Source organism: Macaca thibetana, chromosome 5 (genome assembly GCF_024542745.1).
Source record: "Macaca thibetana thibetana isolate TM-01 chromosome 5, ASM2454274v1, whole genome shotgun sequence".
Taxonomy (NCBI): Eukaryota; Metazoa; Chordata; class Mammalia; order Primates; family Cercopithecidae; genus Macaca; species Macaca thibetana.
The window spans coordinates 5574465-5599996 of NC_065582.1; the positions used below are offsets into that span (position 1 = coordinate 5574465).

Below are 25532 nucleotides of genomic sequence, written 5' to 3' on the forward strand. Positions count from 1 at the left end.
TAGATTGCCTTTCGTCAGGCTCCAGGGTAGATGCTTCAACTCTTTTACCTACTTTGAAGTACAGGTTGCTCATATATTAGGTTTGTAGGACCATAAAATTTTAGCATTTTTCTTCTAAAAACAACCTGATGTACAAGAAGAGAAGCTTACAAAAAAAAAATATCAAATTATGATTCATCGTATCATGGATAACCCCAGGAATCATCTGTTTAAAACGTCCCATTTTTCTAGATGATCAAAGTGTGGACAGAAAGATGGAGTGATTAGCCCAAGGACACACACCAGCAATGGCAGAGTCAGGGCCGTGGCACAACTGTCCTGACTTCTGTGCATTTTGTTCTTAGACAAACATAGCCGCTCTGTGTCATCTCCACTGAGTTACCTGCCTGCTCTAACTCGGTTCGAGGTTCACATGGCCTGGCTGTTAGTGCCTGTGGGAGGCTTGCCTTACAGAAAGACCAGCACGTCACCCTGACTTTCAGTAATGGAAGCTGGATGATACCTACCGAGTAAGCATCTTGCTTTCCAGTCCTCAGTCCCCTGACCCTCTGTGCCTGTCATCTCAGTCTTTTAATCTCTGGAAGCATAATTAATCTATTTTTAGTGTCCAACTAAATGATCCGTTTCTGGTGCTAGGCTTGAGGTAGATTCTGCCTTTGCTGTTTTTCACAGAAGTAAAGATGTATGCTCACCCTCTGCTAGTCTAGAGAAACCTATGTCAAATGGCAACCTTTATAACCTCTCGCATGCCAAGCGCACTGGTAATGCACTGCCTTCCTAGGGTGGGAGATGAGTCAGGGGAGAAAAAAATCAAGTCACAAAGGAGAAGGGCCTCCATGTGACTGGGTGAGCTTTTCATTGCGTCTCATTGGAGATGTCCTACCAACAAACAAACACAAACAAAACCTGAAATAAGTATAGACCTTTTTAAGTTTTTTTTTTTTTTACTCTGATAAAATACTTGTTTGATTTTTTGCCTTTTCTAAAAGTTACTTATAATTAATAACAGTCCTGATTTAAGATTATGAACTTTTCCAATAAGCTTGAGGTTTGGCAGAGCTGCATCCTTACTAGACAGGCACACTGCGCAAGTGAGGAGCGGACCCAGCCGGTGGATGACAAGCCCGGCAAGCCGACCAGCGGAGGAGTCTATCAGAATAGCCAAAATGACCACACGGCAGGAGCATGGGAGATCCAGGCCATTAAGCATGGAAAATAAGGGGACTCTGGAGCTTTGCTTTCAGAGTGTGACCCAAGGACCTAGGGGCTTGTCAGAGATGCAGACCACAGGGGTTGCCTGGAATCCACTGACTTGGGATTCCTGTGTGCATTCAAGTTGGTGAAGCGCTGGTCTGGATTTGACAGTCAGCTCTTCCCTTTACTATTGGCCAAACTGACCCTATCATTCTTTTGCTAAAATCCTTCGGTTTCCTCTTTAGTCTTAGGTCATGGTCATGACCAAAATCCTAGGCATGGTCTTCTGGGTGAGCTGGGTCTCTGGGCCCTCCCTGTCACTGACTGCCGTTCACAGGGGCCACCTTGCCTCGGGGCCTTTGCAGCTCTCCCTTCTGTGTTAGTTGCTCAGGGCTGCCATAACAGATGGTTTTCACACAACAGAAATGTATTCCATCACAATTCTGGAGGCCGGAAGTCTCAGATCGAGGCATCAGTAGGGCCCTGCTCTGCCTCACGGCTCTCAGGAGAATCCTTCCTTGCCCGTTCCAGCTTCCAGGCATGGCGGGCTGCAGCAGCCTCACTGCAGTCTCTGCCTTTGGCTTCATGTGCCCATCCTCCCGGTGTCCGTGTCTTCACGCGTCATTCTTCTGTGTGTCCGTGTCCACACTTCCCTCTTCTTATGAGGACATTCGGTTCCTGCGAGCTACTGGTCACAATATTTTGTCAGCTGATCATTGTATATAACCTTGTCTTACGTGTTTCTGTTTGAAGATACCCTCTGTAATATTTACTGTTGATTGATTAGCACTGAACTCACAGCACTATTAATGCATGCCTGAGAAAGCTTATCTAATATACATATTTTCCCTGTAAAGCACATCATAGCCTTCTGGTTCTTAGGAACCTGGGAAGGCATTTCAGCACAATGCCTGGGGGCCATTTGAAACAACAAAGTCACCAACAAAAAGCACAAAGATGCAAAAATGTCGCACTCCGTAGCCTGTGAAAAGGACACTTGTTTGCCATAGGAGAGCAGGAGCAGGAAGGCAGAGTGTGGCCTTGTCCAGCTTCAGCTGGGAACACGTGCGTCAGATGACTTGAATTCAGCACACGTCCGCAAGTGACCACAAACGCACCAAGTATTGATTTGGGGGTTGCGGAGATGTTTTAGTGAGTAGGCAAATTCACAGATACAGAATCTGCGAACGGCGTGGATCGAATGTGTCTTCACACACAGGCTTTAGTTTTAAAGACAGAAAGTTGGGTTTTTTGTCTTGGTGCTTTGCTTTACCTGACAATTGACTTTTCAACTACTGTTTCCGTTTCAAACTGATCTTCATTGTCTTTCAGAGAGATTCTCGTCTGTGTGAACTTTGAAAGCGATCACTAACATGAGAACAGGAACCACCGTGGGCTGGTGGGGGCACCTGAGAGGAACCATACCATATGGCTTTTTGAACTATTTCAGATGGGACTCCCCCCCCCACCCCCCGCCCCCTGCCCAACTGGGTTATTTGTGAGAAAGATAATGGAGGAAATGTGATATTATTCTGAGTACTAGCTGGAAGCAGGGCCACTTCCACACTCCGCTCATGTTTCCATATTGCTAGGCTCAGGCTCAGCTGCAGTGCCAGGGACCACACACAGCGCTTCTGCACATCAGGCTGCCAGGAGAACTGGCATCTGTTGCTCTCCACTCGTGACCACTGTACCTACCCCTATCCTGTAACTACTCTTCCCTCGCTCTTCCCTCTACTTTCTTGACTGCTCTGGATTTAGTGGTTTCCAATCTGTGTCTTGAGGTCTTTTCCAGAGGGAGGATCAGGCTGGGCTGGTGGTCACCACCCTGGCGGGCAGAGCTCTTGCAGGGTAAGCCTCTGAGGGGTCGCCAGTGCACTCGTCTGTGCACAGCTTTCCCCAGCACTCCCCAGACTTTTCTGAAACTCTTTATCATCTTGTAGCCAGGAGTCTTCGTGGAGCATGGTACCTCCCTTCTTTCCAGTGTCCTGTTAGATCGGGAGTGCCTAGACGGTAGGGAATGTCATCTTTCCCCGTTCCTGGAGCATCATTCTCAATACAGGATCTTTGAATGAGTGGGTGAACAAATGAATGAATGGAACAAATGAATGAATGGAACAAATGAATGAATGAGACCAAGAGCAGCAGTATCTGCAACTCCTTGCGGCCATTCCGTGTCCTCGTGAAGTGTCTCTAAGGTTCCTGTTTGTGTCTCAAAGATTGGTGGCTGGAGCCTCCATATGAGTGGATGAGGCCAGCCTCTGACGGCACCCCACCTAGGCTGTCATAGCGATCTTCAGAGCTGGCCTGAGCCTTGTAGTGAGTGTTTCCTGTGGCAACATTTGGGCTTTGTAGGACTAGTAAAAGACCTAGAAGAAGGCGGAGCATGGGAGCTCATGTCTGTAATCTCAGCACTTTGGGAGGCCAAGGTGGGAGAATTGCTTGAGCCCAGGAGTTGAGACCCCATCTCTACAAAAATTTAAAAATAATTAGCTGGGCGTGGTGGCTCACACCTGTGGTCCCAGCTGCTCGGGAGGCTGAGGTGGGAAAATCGCTTGAACCCAGGAGGTTGAGGCTGCAGTGAGCCGTGATCATGCCACTGCACTCCCATCTGGGTGACAGAGTGAGACCCAGCCTCCAGAACAAAAGAAGGTGATGTTCTTGCTATGTAGAACTTAAATTTGGTTAGGAAAAGAGAGTGGAGTGTACACAGCTGAGAAGTATATAGGTAAAGCAAGGGATAAGATGAAAGACTTCACTTCAAACAACTGCCCTAAAGCAATGTTTGATTTTTCAGAGGAGCAGTGTAGGATTAGTGAGTATCGTAGGAGCTGGAGGCAGAGGGACTGCTTTAGGCAGGAGTGGTCTCGGAAGCCCCTGTGGAGGAGGAGGCTGGGTCTTAGAGGGCGGATAAGGACCTGCAAGGCCAGGGAATGAAGAGCAGAGGGCATGGGATGAGCACGGAGCAGGAGGTGTCTGCAGTATTCAGTGGGACCGACTGCGGGAGGCGTACAAGGAAAAGGCTGTGGACTCCTGCAGGCCCGGGGTGAGGCCGGGGGGGTCATGGAAGGATGCTTGTAACTCTGGCATGTTCAGGGCACAGGGAATAGAGGAGAGAGGAAGTTCATGGCAAGCTGGAAAGGAGAGTTATTGAGACATCAGCCCAAATGCCAATGAATAGAATTTTCAGAGCTCAGTTTTGGAGGAAATGAACCAAAAAGAAGGGACGCATCAGGATTGAGAAGAGGATTACAGTGTCACACTGTCCGTGAGGTCCTATAGAATGGAGGCTTGCACCGGAACCGTCTTCACTTTTGGACCCCAGATTAGAAGTAAATGCAGGCATAGATAGGGTGAAGATGGGTGGGGGGCAGTGTGGAAGGTACTTTGTTAGTGATTCCCCTCTGGATCTATTCCGATGGACAAGGGGAAGTCTATCTTAGAAAGGCATCTGGAAGCAGCGGGGGCGTTGTGTGGGCTGGCGGAGGAATGGCGGTCAGACTAGGAGAATGATTTTCAAAGGGAAAGTAAGTTAAAGGAAAGGGGGTGATGTCAGGTCAGAGGGGAGGCTGGCATTGAAGAAAGACACTTGGGTGAGAGATTGCACTCGGGTAAAAGCAAAACCAAAGGAGATACCTGTGCAGGGTGCCGGGGGCTCTGGAAATAAAGTTGGGAGGGATGGGTAATTGGTGGAAAACTTTGGGAAAGCCAAATTAACTGATTCCTTTCGAGCTTTAAATGTTAATATTGGGGGTTGAAAGCGTTTGTATAACCCAGATTCTCAAAAGGAATGGCTTGACTGTCAGTGCTTTCCCACAACTGCTTTGCTCTGCCCACCCCTGGCTCTTGGAAGGATAATCCCCAAAGGCATTGGGGCCTCCGAGCAACTGAAGCCTCAAAATACGGCCAGGGTAGTGGGGATAAAGCCCCCCTCGAGGCAAAGTCCCGGGGAGGAGTGCCGGTCCTCGTCTCCAATGTCCATAGGACCTTCCCAGTGGAGGGCAGGCCTGGACCGCCCTGTGTCCCCAGATAGCCTCCTGGCCAGCACGAGGGCTGGGCTTGCACAGGTGGCTCTAGGACACAGCCCCTGAGTACACCAACCCCCCAGTTCGCCAGTCCCCACCCCAGGAAAGGAGAGAAGGAAAGGGTCAGGCGGGGTGTAGAACTCTGCAGCGCGGACACCACATTGAGTGGCACCAACGCCTGACGCTGTGTTTCTCTCCCGCAAGGGCACCATGCCGGTGGAAAGGATGCGCATGCGCCCGTGGCTGGAGGAGCAGATAAACTCCAACACGATCCCAGGGCTCAAGTGGCTTAACAAGGTGAGTGGATCAGGATGGGTGTATGTGTGAGAGAGGTCCTGGCTGAAGCACGCCCAAGCAGACTGCCGAAAGTAAAATTGTTTGTGTTCAAAATCTTAGGCTCATTCATGACAAAAAACAGCCAATGCAAAATGATCATAAAACATCAAGTTATCATCTCAAAGGCTTTTTTTCTTTTAGAGACAGGGTCTCACTATATTGCCCACGCTGGAGTGCAGTGGTGCGATTGCGACTCACTGCAGCCTCGACCTCTTGGGTTCGAGTCATCCTCCCACCTCAGCCTCCAGAGTAGCTGGAACTACAGGTAAACGCCACCACACCTGGCTAATTTTTGTATTTTTTTTTTGTAGAGCTGAGGTCTCACCATGTTGCCCAGGATGGTCTTGAACTCCTGGGCTGAAGTGATCCTCCCACTTCAGCCTCCCAAAGTGTGGGGATTACAGGCATGAGCCACTGAACCCGGTCGCAAAAGGATTTGTATCCTCTCCGACTATAGCCTCAGCCTGGAGTCTCCAGTGTCTGCTCACCTTTGCTGTCTTGGCTGACTGCCTATGGAAAGCTCCTTGCTGTGTTGTTCTTTGAGGATTCTTACCCTCTTCCTTCTCCAAATTCCTTTTTTTTGCTTCTCCTGGCCTTTTAGGACTAGAGGACATGGGAACTCCAGGGTTTTATATTAGGAATGGAGCATTTCCTTTTCAATGTTCTCTATTTAAAGAAAGCTTGTTTTTGTCTTTAAGAAAAAACCTTCTTTTTACCTCTGTAATGAAGCCCATCTGTGTGCCCACCTTTCCTGAAAAAGCAGCCAGTCCTTTACAACCTGCCCCTTCCATGCACAAACCCTCCCTTACTTTGCTAACCTAAACACTCTGAATTTAATTGATCCTAGCTATTAGGGGTGAATCAGAAAGAGATAATGTAGGTAAAAATGAAAAACTTCTAGAACTATATAATCTAGAAAAACAACTAAATATATATCATGCCTTCTTTAAGGAGGCCCAGGAGAGAAGTTCCTCTCCTACCAGGGACACTTCTGAGTAAATGCCTTTTTCCTCTTCTCCACTCCCTCCCCTTTTCTTTTTTAATCTTAAGGACACAATGAATAATTTAGCTGGCCAGGCTTTATCTTTGTATCAGGTGCAAGAGCTTAGAGCCAGATTGCAGTTTGTAGCTTGCTTCCAACAAGGGAACAGGATATTGCAGTATAATTTTTTTTAACTAATATCATTCCTGGCCTTATTGGGTCTTTTCAGATATCTTTTAAATCTTATTTCTTTTTGTCCTTTTCCTTTTATCCACTTATTTAGATTTTTTTTTTTTTTCTTTAAACAAGGTCTCCCTCTGTCGCCTAGGCTGGAGTGCAGTGGCACGATCTCAGCTCACTGTAACCTCTGCCTCCGGGCTCAAGCAGTCCTCCCACCTTTGTCTCCCAAGTAGCTGGGACCACAGGTGCACTCCTGGATAATTTTTGAATTTTTTTTGTAGAGATGGGGTTTCACTATGTTGCCCAGACTGGTCTGGAACTCCAGGACTCAAGTGATCTGCCTGCCTTGGCCTTCCAAAGTGCTGGGATTACAGGCATGAGCCACAGTGCCCAGCCTTATTTTGAATTTAATGTTACTGTGTTGAATAGCTCTGTTTGAGCCTTTCTGAAACAAGGTGGGGCACTAAGTAAATAGAAATGAAGAAACCATATGCTTATTCCCTGTGACCTGTCACATATCTCAAGGTCTTAATGCAAACAATGTATTTTTCTAGAGTTGCTCTATCTATAGTGTTTTAGATTTACATATGTAATCAGCTTCTTCCAAAGAAACAAGAAATGGAGGTGCTCCTCGGTCAGCTCAGTTAGCAGGGGTGCCATGGAGGTATAAGGAAGCGGGGACCAGAGTAAAGGGGAGCTGGGGAGCCAGGGTAGCAAATGACACTGAATGAAAGCTGACGAGTACTCAGCACTTACTGTGTGCCAGGCACCCTTCTAAGCAAGGTACATGCATTAACTCACCTTCTGCCACCATGGGGTAGGTACAGTTAATATTTTCCATTTTACAGACAAGGAAACCGAGGCACAGAGAGGTTAGGTAGGATTCTGTCTTGAGGAACAGGTAGCATCACTGTTTGATGTGGAGTGGAAGAGGAAAGCCTATGCTCCTGTGTTCTAAAGAGAAGTAAGTTGTCTGTTTTTGCTTTTCCTTTTTTAAAAATACCTGCACCAGTTTTGGTTGGCTTGATGCAGTGGAGAACAGACAGTGTCTCACACCAATCGTGTTGCACAGGTGCCTGGTGTGTTGACCTCTGTGATTGGTTTAGACTAACCATTATTCCCTTCTTGGTGCGGTAGTGGATGGAACTGTGGCTCCCCGAGAAGATATGTCCACATCCTCACCCCCAGAACCTGTGGATGTCACCTCATTTGGAAAAAGGGTTTTTGCAGATATGGTGAAAGACCTTGACATGAGATCATCCTGGATTTTCTGGGTGGGCCCTAACTCCAATGAGGAGTGCCTTTATAACACACGGAAGAGGAGAAGGCACACACAGAGGAGAGGGGCGTGAGGACTGAGGCAGAGACTAGAAATAGGCAGCCACAGCCGAAGGAATCCAAAAGAGGCGAGGAAGGAATCTTCCCAGAGCCTCTGAAAGGAGTGAGCCCTGGCTGGGCACGGTGGCTCACGCCTGTAATCCCAGCACTTTGGAAGGCCGAGGTGGGCAGATCACCTGAGGTCAGGAGTTTGAGACCAGCCTGACCAACATGGTGAAACTCCATCTCTACAAACACAAAAATTAGCTGGGTGTGGTGGGGGGTGCGTATAATCCCAGCTACTTGGGAGGCTGAGGCAAGAGAATCGCTTGAAACCAGGCGGTTGAGGTTGCAGTGAGCTGAGATTGTGCCACTGCACTCCAACCTGGGCAACAGAGCAAGACTCCATCTCAAAAATAAATAAATAAATAAATAAAAGGAGTGAGCCCTGCAGACACCTTGATTTTGGACTTCTGGCCTTCAGGACTGTGATGGAATACATTGTTGCTGCTGTAAGCCACCCATTTTGTGTAATTTTTCACGACAGTCTTAGGAGATTGATGCACCCTCTAAGGGTCACCTCCTTACTGGGACTCTCGGTTGAGATGCCTTCTCTTCCATCTATTTTGTCCGTGTTTTTCTGGTACAGGACCAGAAGGCAAATGGATTTCTCTTTGTGCAAATGAACACTTGGCTCCTTTCAGGCAGCCCTTCCCTGCGGAGCGTCGCTCATCTGACTCTTGGCTCGAGAGTTCTCTTCCCGAGGCAGGGAAGGAAAGGAGACCTCTGTCATCTCACTGGGCTCCTCTGCTAGAGCTGGACGTGAGCCAGGCTGATGAAGAAGAGCGTGCCCGTGGCTGCCGGCCCGTGCCGCCTCTCAGCACCGCCCTGGCACAGAGGCCAAGGCCTGCACTGTGGCCCCGAGGCCCTGTCAAGCTGCATCCTGCTGAGGCCTAGCCAGAGTGGGCACGTGTGCTGCTCGTGCACATGGGCACTGCCATCACTGTCACTGCAGACCTCGGCTGGGGTCAGGATCTCTTCTCTCCATACCTACACTCCCACAGGGCGTCTTTTTATAGGTTTCCGCTAACTTAGGCTTGTTGGCATTCATCCGTCCATATAAATACTTAACGGAGAGCCTAATGTTCTTCCCTCCCATTCACAAGCTTTCTGCCTGGAAATCCTTGTTTATATTTTGAGTGGTTTGAGATCATTCCAAGATACCTTTTGCCACTGAAGACTGTTGTGACTGTTAGAAAACACTGTCCCTGGGGCTGTGGGACTCACTTCTGCTTCAGTCGGCATTCAGGATGTGTTCGTGTTTACCGTGAAGTGCTCCAGGCTGGAAGCCCCATGCACTGGTGCCTTGGCCGTCTTTATCGTGTCTGCGTGCTCAGGGCCAGGCCTAGTGCCTGGTAAGTGGGAGGCCCTCTGTCAAAATTGTTCTGGGAATACGCAGATGAATGTCGTGGTCTTGAAGGGGAGCAACGTTGGTGGTATTTTTGTTCTGTTAAGATAATCAGATTTATGGACACTGGGTTGGCAGTTGTCACATGGCTCTCAGAAAGTCCGTTCAACCTACTCCATTTTTAGTACGAGAGAAAGAGTTGGTTCGTTAACGCCTTACATTTGTTTCCATCCCCTATTGTCTTAGTCTGTTCCCTGTTGCTTATAACAGAATACCTGACTCTGGATAGTTTGTAAAGAAAAGGAATTTATTTCTTACAGTTATGGAGGCTGAGAAGTCCAAGGTTAAGGGGCTGCATCTGGTTGAGGGCCTTCTTGCTGGTGGGGACCCTCTGCAGAGTCCTGAGGCAGTGCAGGATATCACCTGGTGCGGGGGACGAGTGTGCGAACACAGGTCTCTCTTCCCCTTAAAAAGCCACAATCCTACCCCCATGACAGCTCATTAATCCATTAATCCCTGAATGGATTAATCCATTCATGAGGGCAGGGCCCTCGTGACTCAATCACCTCTTAAAGGCCCCACCTCTCAGTCATGCCACATGGGGGATTAAATGTCAATATAAGTTTCGTAGGGGGCAAATATTCAAACCATAGCACCTACTTTTAATAAGTTTGAAGGAGGGTGGGAATGGAATGGGTCCCTTGGATTCCTCTGAAGGAACAGCAAGGAAGTTTGGAAAAGTGCTTTATAATCAGCTTATGAATGAGGCCTTGGCTGGGCCATTTGCCTTTGGTTATAGGTATTTGCAAATGTGCATAGCATATTTGAGTAGCCCAATGACCAAAAAAAAAAAAAAAAAAAAAAAAAAAAGAATAGGACAGCAAATTTTCATATGCCTGCATCTAGATGTATGAATATTTTGCCTTATCTTTGTGTGTGTGTGTGTGTGTGTGTGTCTGTTGTATCTGTGTGATATTTTAAGGCAACTCCCTGACAGTGTACATTGTAAGACATAAGGACATTTTCTTATATATCCACAATATACCATTGTTAATTGGACAAAATTAATACTGTTTAATATCATCACTGCTCCATTCATATTCAAAATGCCTTGAGTATTCCCAAATAATCTTGTTACAGTTGATTTGTTCAAATCAGAATTCAAAGGCTGTCCACAGGCTGTGTTTCGTGTTTATGACTCTACGTCTCTGCTGACTGTGGGCAGTAACCTCTGTTTTTTTCCTTCTTGCCATTGACTTGTTGAGACCAGGTTAGTTTTGGGTTTGTCCACGTGCTTGCTTGTGGTTCCCTGGGCCATTTCTTGAGGAAGGAAGGAGGCAGCCACATCCGGGGTCCCAGTTTCTCTCACAGCTCCGTGTGACCCCCAACACTGGTGGGGTTATTGATTTCTTATTTCCTGGGGGAGATCCTCCTGGATCCATGCACTAAGGCAGGGGAATCATCAGACCTTTCCCTCGTTTTCACTTTGAAAGTAGACTTGTGTTTGTGTAAACATCAGGCTGTCTCTGACTGAGGTAAGGAGTCCAAACAAAAATAGCACAGTAATTGGAACATCTTGCAAATGCTGGGGGGAAGAAGAGGCAGAGGAGATAACGGAACTAGTTTCCATGTGGGGCCAAGGAACATTTTTGTTCTACATTGCTCAAGATAATCTCAGATGCTTTTCTGAAGTCAAGCAGTGCTCATCTCTCCTGCCTTCCTTCAGATGGGCAGAGTTCTGCACACATGTACAAACGGTGGGCCCTGGCATGGGGCGTCTATCCATGCACAGCGTGTACCACCACCACATGTGCAGGACTGGTCACTCGGGGATGGGACACCTAGCACGTACTGACGTCATAGGGTCTACACACACATAGCAACACCGTCATGTCCCGTGGAACACACAGCTTGTGACCAGAATGTTTGCTGGTCAGAATCTCTTTCAGTTTTAAGATGAATCTTGCTTTCTCTTACCTTTTCATATGGTCTTCTTCAAAAAAAAGAATCTGTGATACGATTTTAAAGATATTTCTGATAAGTTTATTAGTCTTTTCTTTTTTTTCCTGAAATATGAAAAACTAGTGAAAAGTGACATGTAGTTTAAAAAATATGCAGCCATCACCACTGTCCAGTTACAGAACATTTTATCCCTCCAAAAGGAAATGCTATATCCATTAAGCAGTCACTTCCCATTTCCCTCCCCACTAGCTTGTGGCAACCACTAATCTCTTCTCTGTCTCTATGGATTTGCCTTTTCTGGATATTTCATGTAAATGGAATCATTCAATATTTGGCCTTTTGTGTCTGGCTTCTTTCACCCAGCATAATGTTTTCAAGGTTCATCTACATGGTAGCATGTGTCAATACTCTATTCATTTTTGTGGCTGAATAATATTCCATTGTATGGATATACCACATTTTGTTTGTGCATTCGTCAGCTGATGGACCACTTGGGTTGTTTCTCTTTCGGCTCTTGTGAGTAGTGTTGCTATGAGCATTTGTGTATAAGTTTTGGTTTGAATGTTGGCTTAGAATTCTTTGGGTGTATATCCAGGTGTAAAATTACTGGGTCATCAGGTAATTCTGTGTTTCACTTTCTTGAGGAATGGCCAGACTTTTTCTGCAGAGTTGGCTGCACTGTTTTGCATTCGCACAGCAATGTATGAGCATTCCAGTTTCTCCACATCCTCACCAGCGTTTGTTATTTGTGTATCTGTTTTTGGAGACATGTCTATGGGTTAGTCTGTTTTGTGTTGCTATAAAGGACTACCTGGGGCTGGGTAATTTATAAAGAAAAGAGGTTTCTTTGGGTCAGGGTTCTAGGCTGTACAAGAAGCATGACCTTGGCATCTGCCTCTAATAAGGCCTCAGGATGGGAGACAAAGGGCATTACATGGCAAGAGAGGGAGGAAGAGAGAAAGGTGCAGGCGCCAGGCTCTTTTGAATAATCAGCTCTCACAGGAGCTAATGGAGTGAGAGCTTACTCATTACCATAAAAGCGACACCAAGCCATTCATGAGGGATCCTGCCCCATGACCCAAACACCACCCACCAGGCCCCACCTCCAACACTAGCGATCACATTTTAATGCAAGATTTCGAGGGGACAAACATCCGAACTCTTCCAGTCTACTCAGGCCTGTCACACATTTCAGGAGGATCCATAGTGGGTAATTGCTAGGTTCGGTCAGCGCTTTTGTAGTTGCAAGACTTTTGCGGTTTCTGTGGGACTAGGTTTGGTTGTGTGTGTGTGTATGTATATGCATGCATGCGTGCAGATGCTTAAAAAGATCTACTTTATCGGTATCAATTTTGTGTCTTGCAAGTTAGATTTCAGATTGTGTCACCCTAGAACTCCTTTGATCTAGAAAAAAGTGCAACAGCAAATTCTTAAGAATCTTGGTGTTTAAGCATAAAGCTTTAGATTCTGGGCGTGCACTTCAGGAAAAGTTCTTTCACTGAAATCAATTTTCACTTGTATTCATTTTCATGTGAACATCAATAAATGGCATTAAGTGATTTTGCTGTCGATTTCATCTACATTAAAGCATCAGATGTCACTCAGCCCCTTTCTGATCACTGTCTTTTGAAATTGGCTAACCTGGAGCCCTGTCTGTGGATGGTACAGAATGAACACCAAGGAATTTCTGAAAAGAGTCTCTCACTTTCAGTTCTCCTTTAATAACTGACTTTTTAGAAGATGGTAGAATTTTCCTTTTAACAGGTTTTGGGAAACTCTCCAATGTTCTGAAATAGTCTTAGTTCTGGCTTTGTGATTGGTTCTGTGGAGAGGTGCTGAGTCTCTTTGGGGACAGCTGGACCCTTTCTGCATGTCACTGTGTGAGACCGAAGAGGTGGAAACCCCTGCTGACATTTCCTCTCCTTCCTCAGCGTCTAGTGCGGGGACCCGCATACCTGGCAATTACCAGAACTGCCTTGAGAGCTTTAAAAGAGTACGGCCTCCTGGGCTTTAATCTACAGAATCCAGGTCTCAACCGGTCTGTCATAGGACAGGGACTCTTCCAAATCTAAAAGCTGGGAGATAATGAGTGGGTGATTAAGTAATAGTATATGGAGTTGCATGACCTGGAGTTTGAACTTAGACACTTACTACCCTGCAAGTTCCTTGACCAAATAGTTAAAATCTGCTTCTCGGTTTCTTCAGCTGTAAAATGGAAATCGTAACATATACCTCACTCAGGAGGCTGTAGGAGGAAAACAAAGCTGAGGTCCATGTGGACGTGTAGGCAGATGCACAGTGCCAGTGGGACCTTAGTACCTGAGGTCCATGTAGACGTGTAGGCAGATGCACAGTGCCAGTGGGACCTTAGTACCTGAGGTCCATGTGGACGTGTAGGCAGATGCACAGTGCCAGTGGGACCTTAGCACCTGCCGCTACCGCCACAGGAGCTGCTTGGGCCAGGTTCCTCATCTGTAGCTTCACTCAGAAGACGGCTTTCTTAGTAAACCATGCGTTTCCAATTTCCAATCATTTGTTTTTCAGGGTTGCTTGAGGCAGTTTTGAATTACAAACCTCAGTTACATTGAGAGAGATGTAGAGATAGTCTGATATAAGGATTGTATTGAGAGATGTTTCTCCAGAAAATGTGTCATCTCATAACCGCTACCTCTTTGTTTGCACTCCTTGCTATTTCCTGCAGGCGGTGGACCCGCGGGGATTCCAGCATTACTTTCTATTTCTGTTGGATGCATAGGCAAATGGAGATACTCGGTTTCTGCGACAGTGGCCCAGATACACCCGACTTCTCTGTAGCAGCATCAAGGGTTTTGGAAAGTTGTCTCATTTTTAATTTACTGAAGATAGCTGGAGTTACTATTTACCAAATGATGAGAATAAATTATAAGAATAAGCATTAGAAGTTTCAGTAGGTGGCCATTTTTCTGTGGTTTTATAAAAAGAGGCACAGGGTCGGGTGTGGTGGCTCACACCTGTAATCCCAGCAGTTTGGAAGCCTGAGGCGGGCAGATCACTTGAGGTCAGGAGTTCGAGACCAGTCTGGCCAGCGTGGTGAAACCCTGTCTCTACTAAAAATACAAAAAGTGACCAGGTGTAGTGGCGCATGCCAGTAATCCTAGCTACTCAGGAGGCTGAGGTGGGAGAATCTCTTGAACCCGGGAGATGGAGGTTGTAGTGAGCCAATATCGTGCCATTGCACTCCAGCCTGGGCAACAGAGCGAGACTCTGTCTCCAAAAAGAAAATTAAAAAACAGAAAAGTGGCACAAATAATGGAACACACTGGCATATCCCAAATCATCACCTTTGACCTTGGAAAACATTCCTGCTCTGCAAGACTTCATGGGACTGACTGTCACTTGGGGTAGGCTGTCAGGATTTGGGATCCAGCGGGGGAAGTGGGTTTGGTTTACGGTAGATTTTCTTGTCAACAGTCAACACATTCAGTGATGCTTGGTGGGGAATCTTGCTGGCTAGACCTTCACAACCTTTTGCAGTGGTGGGTCAAAACCCGTGACTGCGGTTGTTCTTTACCTTTTTTTTTTTCCCTTCAGGAAAAGAAGATTTTTCAGATCCCCTGGATGCATGCGGCTAGACATGGGTGGGATGTGGAAAAAGACGCACCACTCTTTAGAAACTGGGCAATCCACACAGGTACTAAAACTCCCTGCGGCGTTTATAGAGGCAGGCACTCTTGCTTAGTTTTGTTTTTATTACACATAAAATATCCTGGCTTATGACCTCATGAAGATGGCTGTGAAAAACCTGTGACTTGTTGCTAGGCACATCCAGGACACATGGGGTGCAAACTACAGCCGTCAGAAGTAATGCTCCCCTCATCTCGTAGACTCTTAGTCCTTCAATTTCCTATAAATGTGGTATTCTAAGAAGTTCCCTAGGTGTTACCAGGGGAATAGAAACTCATTTGTTCTGATGCCATGAACTTTGATCAAATTTATCTACCCTACAAAAGGTAGTCAGAAATACATTTATTTATTACAACATTTACATAGGGAGCTATTTACAGGAATGGACTCTATTGGAGCGTCAGATGAAAAAGAGGCACTCAGGTTCCCTCTGCCTGTTGACTTTGCAGCCTCTCCGTCTTCTGTATTTTTCTTACGCTGGTGCTCCATTCTTCCAGCATTTATAGTTTCCTCAAGCTGTTCAGTAGAACCAGGGTGACCAGCTTGTCCCAGTTTGTCTGGAACTGTTCAAGTTTTAAAAACAAAATTCCCACATCCCAAGAACCTTCTCACCCCCAGGTACACCAGGACGATTGGTCACTGGAGGTATAGCCTGGAGTGAAAAGGTTTCCTCATACTGCCTGACCAGCAATACTGTGTTTCCAGAAATTTCTTCCTCTGTATCTAATGTTTTCTCTCTCTTTCTTAATCTTTATCTCTTTTGTTAGGAAAGCATCAACCAGGAGTAGATAAACCTGATCCCAAAACATGGAAGGCGAATTTCAGATGTGCCATGAATTCCTTGCCTGATATTGAAGAAGTCAAGGATAAAAGCATAAAGAAAGGAAACAATGCCTTCAGGGTCTACCGAATGCTGCCCCTATCGGAGCGGCCTTCTAAGAAAGGTAAAGGCATTTACAGACTAAAACAAGATCACTCAATTTATGTCATCGTGCCTTCGTGACCTCTTCATTTCTACATCTGCAGTCACTTCGCAGGTAGAATAGCCTGTTCATGCTGTGGGGGATCATTCCGCCCCTACCTGGCTTGGAAACAAGACTCTCAATTCACCAAAGGCAGTAAAAGATACATGTGGAATTTTGATCATGTACAGAGTAAAGCAACAAGTTCATTGAGAGTTTCAGAAAGAATTTAATTTGAGGGAAATGTTTCTCTGGAGGCCCTTCATGAATTAATACAAAACTACATTTTTGTTGCCACAGGAAAGAAACCAAAGACAGAAAAAGAAGACAAAGTTAAGCACATCAAGGTAATCTTGGGTGTTTCAGAGAGAAAGCCAAAGTTGGGTTCCTATTAATGACTCATACTCTGCCTCGTAAAGACGAGTCACAGGACCTCTGCGGAGTGTGTCATCTTTCTTCCTTTGCTCGTGTCTTCTGCGCTTTACATGTTTGCTCTTCGGCATGTATCCACTTGCAGACATAGGTACACAGGGCCCTGCCTCATCCCGTTTCCCTGGGAAATTTATGAATGAAGTCACAGATTCTCACTGTGCTCGGCAGGCTGCGGCCTCCATCTGGCCACCACGGCCGTTGCCAGCGGTCATTCTGTGCCAGTTAAGCTCCACAACAGCTTGTGGCTCATACTATTAAGCATATTTTCAGGCTATTAAATATACGTTAGTATGTATTGAATGTTCTCTACCTCTATAAAATGTGTGAACTGTATGTTACAGACATCCGTCACGGGCCCTTCGGTGGGGGACCAGTGGTTAGCTTCAGCGCTCCATCAGCACAGCTCTCAATGACTGCCTTCTGCCCCCTGCATCGCTCGCACCCCACAAGGGTTTCCCGTGGGATGTGCGTGTGTGTGTGAGTTCTCACGAGGCTGTGTGGTCTGAAGTCCCCTGCGGTCTGAGGGTCTCTGTGCACAGATGAGGTGGCCCTTGGTAAACAGTGAGAGAAGAGCTGAATATGCCCCGCAAAACTGGGGACAAACCTCAGTGGCTGAGCAGAGAGCAGACACTGCAGCCACAGACCCAGGGATCTCAGAGAGATTGTCTAGCTCGCTGGCCTCCGTTTGCAGATGAAGAAATTTAGGCAGCGTATTTCTGCACTGATACTTTCAGTTTCACTTTCACTATTTTTTATTTTTAACTAAATTTAAATATTGCACTGTATTAAAGGCCTGATTGTGCTTTAACTTTTCATTGTGGAAAGATTTTATGCACATAGAAAGGAGACAAATGAGTAAAATTTACTTCATAGGCCATCATTCAGGTTAATTTTAACCTTAATCAGCTCCCGGCCAGTTTTGCTTCATCAATAGCTCTTCCCATTTCCTGACTTCTAACATGAAATTGCAGCCCTTCAACCACTTTTGACTTACAAAAATAATTTGTGTATTTATTTATTTATTTTCTTTTTTAATTGAGACAGAGTTTTACTCTGTTCGCACAGGCTGGAGTGCAGTGGTGCGATCTTGGCTCACTGCAACCTCTGCCTCCCGGGTTCAAACGATTCTCCTGCCTCAGCCTCCCGAGTAGCTGGGACTACAAACGCACGCCACCACGCCTGGCTAGTTTTTGTATTTTTAGTAGAGATGGGGTTTCACCATGTTGGCCAGGCTGGTCTTGAACCTCTGACCTTAAACGATTCTCCCACCTCAGCCTCCCAAAGTGTTGGGAATACAGGCGGGAGCCACAGCACTCGGCCCAAAAACAATTCTTTATAGTTCAGCTTAATATAATGTTTGAAGCAAATCCCAAATCTCATAGCATTTCTTCCATAATAGTTCAGTATATATATTTAAAAGATAAGTGCTCTGTAAAAATACCATGATGTCATTATTGTACCTCAAATAGTGCACGGTAATTTCTCAATATCAGTGAATATCCAGCCAGTGTTCAGAGTTTCAGTTGTTTCATACATGTTATAATTTTCACGTGGTTTGTTTACTTAAGACCCATATACAATTCACATGTGGTTTTTGAATGTCTTTTAAGTATTTTTTAAGTGTATATGTTTCTCCTATATTACCTCTTAAAATATATATATATATATATATATTTTTTTTTTACAATTGAACAAACCTAGTTGTTAGCCATATCATTTCTCACAGATCTTTTTTTTTTTTTTTTTTTTGAGACAAGGTCTTACTCTGTCACCCAGGCTGGAGTGCAGTGACGCGATCATGGTTCACTGCAGCCCCAACATCCCGGGCTCAGGTGATCCTCTCGCCTCAGCCTCGCTCTAGTAGTCGGGTCTACAGGTGTGTGCCACTAAGCATGGATAATTAAAAAAATTTTTTTATAGAGGTGAGGTCTCACTCTGTTGCCCAGGCTGGTCTCAAACTCCTGGCCTCAAGTGATCCTCTTGCCTTGGCTTCCCAAAATGTTGGAATTACAAGTGTGAGCCTGGCCGACTTAGTATTTTTAAGGCCTACATTTTGATTCATGATATTTAGTCAGAAAAGTATACCTTTCTCACCAATGTGTGAGAATTTGCTACAATTTCAAGTGTGACTGAATCGTATTTACTACTGTTTTCCCATCATCTAGCTCGGTGTCTGGCCCAGAACAGACCACTAATATGTATTTGATTACTGAATAGATGCATCAGCGTTTGTTGACTAAATAGATGCATAAATAAGTAGGATATGTGGGGTGGGAGTGAGGGGTTTTCCATTAGGATGCAGATTTAATTTCCGAATCACAGTTAATGAAGAAATATGTTGCCTTTTCAGCACACGTTGCTCACATGCATCCACTGTATTCCATCGAACGCCAGATGCCAATGATGCTAAGATGCACTGTTATTTTGTGTATCTCTTAGAAAAATTGCTTCCAATGAAACCAGGACACATACTGGATTGAAAGGCACGTCCTCTTTCAGGGATGTGGCAATGCGAGGAAATGTCCGTCTTAGTAGTTCCTGCCACGTGGTGGTCCCGTTCGTCCGGGATCTCTGCAGCCACATCGGCACCAGCAGTGTCTTCACATGGCCCTAAAATGAGCAAGTTGTGGAAGGTACAGTCCTAGGTGGGCTTGACCATCCTGGCCCAGGGAAGTAAGTGAGAGATCCCCTTACGTGCAGCCATGTGGGTCAAGAGCCACCTTAGCCAAGTGTGTTTCATGAAATCCTTGTGCCATGAGGATAGGATTGACACCTGAAACTTTTCTTTTGAAAGGACCTGATTCCTTCAGCAGAAGGCAGGTGATTCATTAGGCCTACACACAGCCTAACTTCGGAATTTCGATCTACTTGCATTGTGCTGTACGGTAAAGCAGGGAAGCTCGGAAGAGGCCAGTGGGCTTCCCGAGTTCTGTGCTTCCTGGCTGTTCAAGCCATCGTGTGGACTCTGTCTCTGTAGAGTGTTTGAAAAGTGAACTCCCCAGGGCGTCTGGAATTGGAAAGTCAGAGGACAATTACTAGCTGTTAATATATTACCTTTTAATTGTATATCAAAACACCCAGGGACTGAGTTAATATACCCTGTGCAAATATACTAAACCTACTTAGTCTATCCAAATATGTAACCGGATACACTAAGCAGGTTTCTTCTGAGGAAATTTGTCTTTCATGTGGTAACTAGGTATGAAAATTTGCTGTTGAAGCAAGCTCTTCCCAATCTTCAATTCAAGTTGAAGTTTTAATTAGCAAACTGTTTACGACATGTAGGCCAAGTGTTAGAATTTTCTTGGGGTCACTCATGATTCATCTCCATGCTGTATGTCCCCCAACAAATAGTCTCCCCGAGACTGGGAGACCCAAGGCCCAGTAGCCATGTGGTATGTGCAGAAATGGCCTCAGTATCCTCTGACATTTCCTTTTGTGAGCATATCCCTGCATACTCAGTGAACCATGTTTTCCTTGAGCTAAGCCCCACCTGTGCAGCAGTAACTGGATATCTAAGGAAGTGAAAACAAGAAAAACAGCTGGGTACAGTGGTACATGCCTGTAGTCCCAGCTGCTCAGGAGGCTGAGGTGTAGGAGGATGGCTTGAGCCCAGGAGTTCGAGGCTGCAGTGAACCATGATTGCACCACTGCACTCCAGCCTGGGCAACAGAGCAGGACCCCTTCCCCACCTCAAAAAAGAAAGAAAAACAATAGTGAGAAATCCTGGATGCTACATCATCAGTGCATACATATGTTTCAGAAAATATCATGGAATGGTTTGCTCTGTGAGACTTCACACAAGGCCAAGAACAATAAGGATAGAAGTAGTTAAAACAGAGGGGTGCTCGTTGATATTTTTCAGCTGATTCCAAGTTCCCAGCTATGATTATTGTCTCATTGAGTTCTCCCTGTGATGGGCAGGTCGTTTCCCTTGTAGACATTTAGGAAATGGATGCACAGAGAAGCTGATTCATTTTCCCAAGGCTGCATTGCTTTACAGAGCTGAGATTTGAATCCAGGTTTGTCCACCGGGTGCCTTGTAGCCTTTGGGGCCTAAGCCAGGCCTTGAGGGGTGGACAGGGTCAAACCATGGTCCTTCCCCCACACTAGGGGCATCAAGAATGAAGGCCTGGAGATTAGAGTTGGTTTGTCTTTCCTGGATGAGACAGGAAACTGGCTTAATTAGAGCAGAAGTTTGTGCGAGGGGACAATGGGAAATACAGGCGTGTAGGTGAGGCGAATAGAAATGGGTGCTTCCTGCTTCGGAGGGTTGTTTGCGGCTGAAACATACGTACCTTGAAACTGCAAAGTGCTTCCAGATCAAAGTGTTAGTGTAATGAAGGAGACAGAATTGGGAAGGGCTGCCAAAGTCGCTTGGAAAAGATTAGGCCTGGTCTGTATTCGTTCTGAGCGCAGACCTATGGGTGGAAGTTATAGAAAAGCAGATAGGGGTTCGGCTGCTCTTTCTCATAGAGTTGTTGGCTCTAACAGTGACATGAGCTGGATTAAAACACGGGACACTCCCTGGCAGGGCTGCTACTGGAGTGATCCCTTCACTGGTTGGAAGAGGTCTTCAGTTTTTAAATTGTAATCAAATGAAAACACACGCCAGCAACTCACTTGAAAAACAGATAAGATGAGAGATGCCCTGGATGAAGCGGGTTATCAGGCTTATTCTGCCTGCCCGGGATCCTCCCTTCCCAGTGGTGGCTCAGAACGGGACCTCCGAGCCCAATTTGAAAAGTTTTATGGGATGAGACGCAGTTGAACTCCTTCGAGCACACTTAGAGCAGGAGGGAACTGGTGTGAAAGGGAGGCCTTTCTCACCAGGATAGGAAGGAGTGGGGGCAGAGACACTGCTGTGGAAAGGCAGTAGCTGGTGCTACTGGCATGGAGGGAGGAGACGTTTCTCCAGAAAGTGGAAGAGGGTACGGAGGATGCAGATAAGAGTGGCCTAAAGAGGAGGTCCCTGCGTCTTGCACCTTCAGACGGGAGTGTTGGGAATGGAGGTCGTTTTGTGGAGAGGGTGTTTCGCTTTGGACATGCTGCCTTTGAAGTGACAGAGAGCCCTGAAAGTAAATGCCAGCTAGAAAGCTGGAGAGCGTAGCACTTGAGTGAGTGCCCAATGGGCAGATGTGTGGTCATTTACTTGAGAATGGCGTTGGTAGATTTGGACACTGATGGCTTCTCCAAGAGAGAAGCTGTGTGAGATGCAGACAAAGGCCTGCAGAGAAGAGGCAGAGAAAAGCGAGCTAAGGAAAAAAGTCAAGAGAGAAGCTGCAGTGAGAGAAGGGAGGAAGAGAATGACGATGGCCTCATTCTAAGGAAGGAGTGGAAGGAAGGTGGTTCTGGGACCGGGCAGGAGGCCCCAGCCTGTCTTACGAGAGCTTCTGTTCTCAGTGGCGTTGCAGCCTCTGTGCTGGGTGCGTGCACTCGCCAGGGTCCAGTTCCCTGACCTACTTGTGAAGTCCAGCTCTCAGCCTACATGTTCTGTTAGCAGAGACCTAGAGATGCCCTTAAATTTGATGTTCTTAAATCTGGCTTCAAAGAGATTGGCTTTGCACAGATGAATTAGAGCATTTTGGAAGGTGGGAGGTGGGCTGGAGGCCCATTAAACAGGGCTTCAGGGACAAGGGGCATTAGCACAGGGCTGAGACAGCATAGGCTTGGAGCAGAGGGGAGTCCCTCTGCTGTCCTCTAACTCTGGTCCATCCCCAAGCCCATTCAGCTTGTGTAGCTTCAAGACCAGCTAAAGGTGTATTATTTTACAGGTCTAAAGAAGCGTGCTCCTGCCCCTGAACTCTCTCTTTTGCCAGTTTGCTTCTGCTTAAAATCCCTTAAACCATAGACCAAACCTTGGATTCTGTAATTACAGCAAAGGTTCTTGAGCGTCAGTGTTTGGCAGAGTTCATGCCCCCGTGTAGACCAAACCTTGGATTCTATAGTTAGAGCAAAGGTTTTGAACATAAATGTTTGGCGGCGTTTATGCACCGTGGAGGAGTCTGGACCCAAGCGGGGTCTTTTATTTCTTTTTTTATTTTTTATTTTTTTTAATCTTTGGAGTAAGTTGAGAAAATTAAAAGTCAAGAAAGCTGTGGGTTACTTGATTTACAGAAGAGCCTCTATCTAAAGTGAGAAAGGGAGCAGAAAGAGGAGACATGAATCCTGGCCAGGATTCACCAGGCCAGGTTATGGTGCAGCAAAGCAGGAGGCAGTTGAGCCAGGGCAGGAGTGGGGCATCGGGGGTCCAGGAGAGGCTGCGGGTGAAGGCTGTTCAGGGGCTGCAGGATCTCTATGTTCATTTTACATATAGAACTCCACACCCCTTTTCTTCATTTGAGATCCTTGGATTTTTAATATAGCTTAGATTTAGATGTTTCTACCTCCAATCATGTCAAAAATTTTGACCCTGTTTCGTGAAGATCCTTCTCTCCTGGGCCTGTTCTGCACTCTGGATGGAGGCGTTTCAGGAGGTGCTGGCTCCATTTTACTGTGCCATTGACTGTACTGTCCGTCCAGAGTGACAGTATCAGTGAGATGATAGCTTTGAAATGACGGTTTCTTTTGAAGTGGGGTGAAGGGAGTAACACAGTGTTTGGAATAGTCTCTCCCAGCCTCCATCGGTGGAATATATGATGCCATTATAGAAGTGGTCAGTGCAGGATACAGGGTAAGAATGGAGAGAGTAGAAGTGCAGTGGTTCATGCCTATCATCCCAGCACTTTGGGAGGCCGAGGCTGGCAGATCACCTAAGGTCAGGAATTCGAGACCAGCCTGGCCAACGTGGTGAAACCCCATCTCTACTAAAAATACAAAAAAATTAGCCAGACATGGTGGCAGGCAACTGTAATCCCAGCTACTTGGGAGGCTGAGGCAGGAGAATCTCTTGAACCCGGGAGGTGGAGGTTGCAGTGAGCCATGATTGCGCCATTGCACTCCAGCCCAGGTGACAGTGTGACTCCCGTCTCAAAAAAAAGAAAAAAAGAAAAAAGTATGGAGAGAGTAGAACACTGTTCAAAAGAGTGTCTCAGTCTCCACTGGAATTAGGGCAGGATACAAGGGCTTCTTAAGACAGAAAGCTCCTGGAATTGAACCATATTTCGTGACCAAGGACAGAGTTCAGTTCCGGTGTCTCTGCAGGCTAAAAGTAGCATGATCTTGGAAAATTAATTTAGACTCTGAGTCATCGTTTTCTCAAGTGATAAAAGTATCACTTGTCACTAATTAAACTGTAGATAATGTGTAACATTTAGAGGTCTTCAATGGAGAAATCAGAATTAATTTAGCTTTTTAAATATATGCAAGCCTGACTGCCTCATTAGTTTTATAAGAAACCTAGAAACAGAATGAATAAAAAAATAAGGTCAGACAGCAAAGGAAACCCATACAAATGAGCAATTCTCTCGTCACTTCTTCAGAGGCCTGTGCTTAGTTCTTTTAGAGGGAGTTGAAGAAATGGAGGTGGAAGAGTGAAAGGTGGGGCATGACTTGGGGGAGGGAAACTGACCAGGGTCATTGAGGACGCCATTGAGAAAGGAGGCTGCTGTCGGAGAAGTGGAGAATTGCAGCAGTGTCAGTCCAGGCGGCCATGGAGGGACAGCACGGTCCATCAGAGGTCAGAGTATGGGGCCGGGGGAAGGGATTTGAGAAAAGGCCATTGGATTTGGGAGAGCAGAGTTTTGTTGGTGACCTTTGGTAATGGTGAGTACTTATTTACTAATAAGTGCCATGTACATGGTTAGCTCATTTAATCTTCACCTTATCCCTATGACGTGGGTCCTATTATTGTCCTCAGTTTACAACTGTCCGCGGTGCCCTAGGGTGGCTTACAGAGGTTCGATAAGGAGCCGCAGCTAGTGAGGAGGGGAGGTGCCAGACTTTGCCCCAGGCCCTTCTGATTCCAAAGCCTGAGCTCTCAAGACCCGCTGGGAGCTTGATTCTGGAGGTGGAGGGGAAGCGAGACCGCAGGAACTAATGGGGGCCCAGGTGGAGAGGCCAAGTCCGGAAAGGCAGGCGGGGGATCGGAAGTTTGGCCGTGAAGGAAGGGAAAACCTGCTGACTCACCCACGTCACAGGCAAGTGTTTTTTTGTTTTTTTGTTTTTTTTTCCCAGAAAGGGCAGGCTTTTTTTTCCCCTTAAGAATCAGGCTCTCACTCTGTCACCCAGGCTGGAGTGCAGTGACATAATCATAGCTCACTGCATCCTCGAACTCCTGGGCTTAAGAGATCCTCCCAACACGGCAGTTTCCCAAGTATCCGGGACAAGAGGCATGCACCACCACACCCGGCCAATGCTTTTATTTTTTGTAGAGACAGGGTCTTGCTATGTTGCCCTGGCTGGTCTCCAACTCCTGGGCTGAAACGATCCTCCAGCCTCGGCCTCCCAAAGTGCTGAGATTCCAGGGTGAGCCACCGTGCTTGACCCAAGAAAGGGCAGACTTCTTCTTTAGAACTTGTAAGAGAAGAGATGCAAGATGCTGGGGGAGGAAGGAGTAAAAATCGTGCCCGGTAGGGATGGATGTTCTGGGCCTGCCCTTACGTTGGACCTTCGGGACATCTGGTAAAGCAGGCAGCGTATCGTTTATTTAAAAACCGAGCTATACAGTGGAGCGATGCCTTTGAAGTCATGTTATTGAGGTGGGAGTTTGCCAGGTGGGATTATGAAGGAGGAGGTTATTTCCCCTCCTTCCGTTAGTGACTTTTTGAGGATTTTGGGGGGATTGATTCCAGCTAGTGTATAAATAAACTGATGAGAACACCCACCATGTTTCAGAGCCGACCGCTGTTGACTTTTCCAAACGCAGTCACATCTACTTGCATGATCCTCTGCTTCCAGTCCTGTGTTCCTTCTGCTCTCCACCCTCTTCTTCCGCTTTGGATTCCTTGGGTGTTGTCCTGTGTGGCTTTTGTCTGACTTGATTGCTATCGTAGCAGCAGAGGCAAGCTTACCTTGAGAGCTGAACGGCAACAGGCACCTCAGGGCTGGCTTTTGCAGAGCTGTTTAGTACAAGGGAATGGAGGGTTCTGGTGCACTTGAAAAAAGCACACATTCAGAGCTCCAATAAGGGG

The 25532-nt window shown here is 46.4% G+C and overlaps 1 protein-coding gene and 1 non-coding gene across 4 annotated transcripts in view; one reads left to right on the forward strand and one right to left on the reverse strand.

Moving 5' to 3' along the window:
- The window catches only part of IRF2 (interferon regulatory factor 2), an 86267-nt gene that overhangs the window by 39950 nt on the left and 20785 nt on the right, over positions 1-25532 (forward strand). For all 3 annotated transcript variants that reach the window (XM_050792358.1, XM_050792357.1, XM_050792356.1), the window contains 4 exons: positions 5424-5516; positions 14975-15074; positions 15835-16011; positions 16330-16376. In XM_050792358.1, coding sequence (XP_050648315.1) covers positions 5430-5516; positions 14975-15074; positions 15835-16011; positions 16330-16376 — 411 coding nt within the window. In that variant the 5' untranslated portion in view covers positions 5424-5429. Of the gene's footprint in view, positions 1-5423; positions 5517-14974; positions 15075-15834; positions 16012-16329; positions 16377-25532 lie in introns of those variants that run through there.
- On the reverse strand, positions 2488-2571 carry LOC126955851 (small nucleolar RNA SNORD79). Its single transcript, XR_007726138.1, has one exon. It is a non-coding gene; the product is annotated as a small nucleolar RNA SNORD79 (small nucleolar RNA).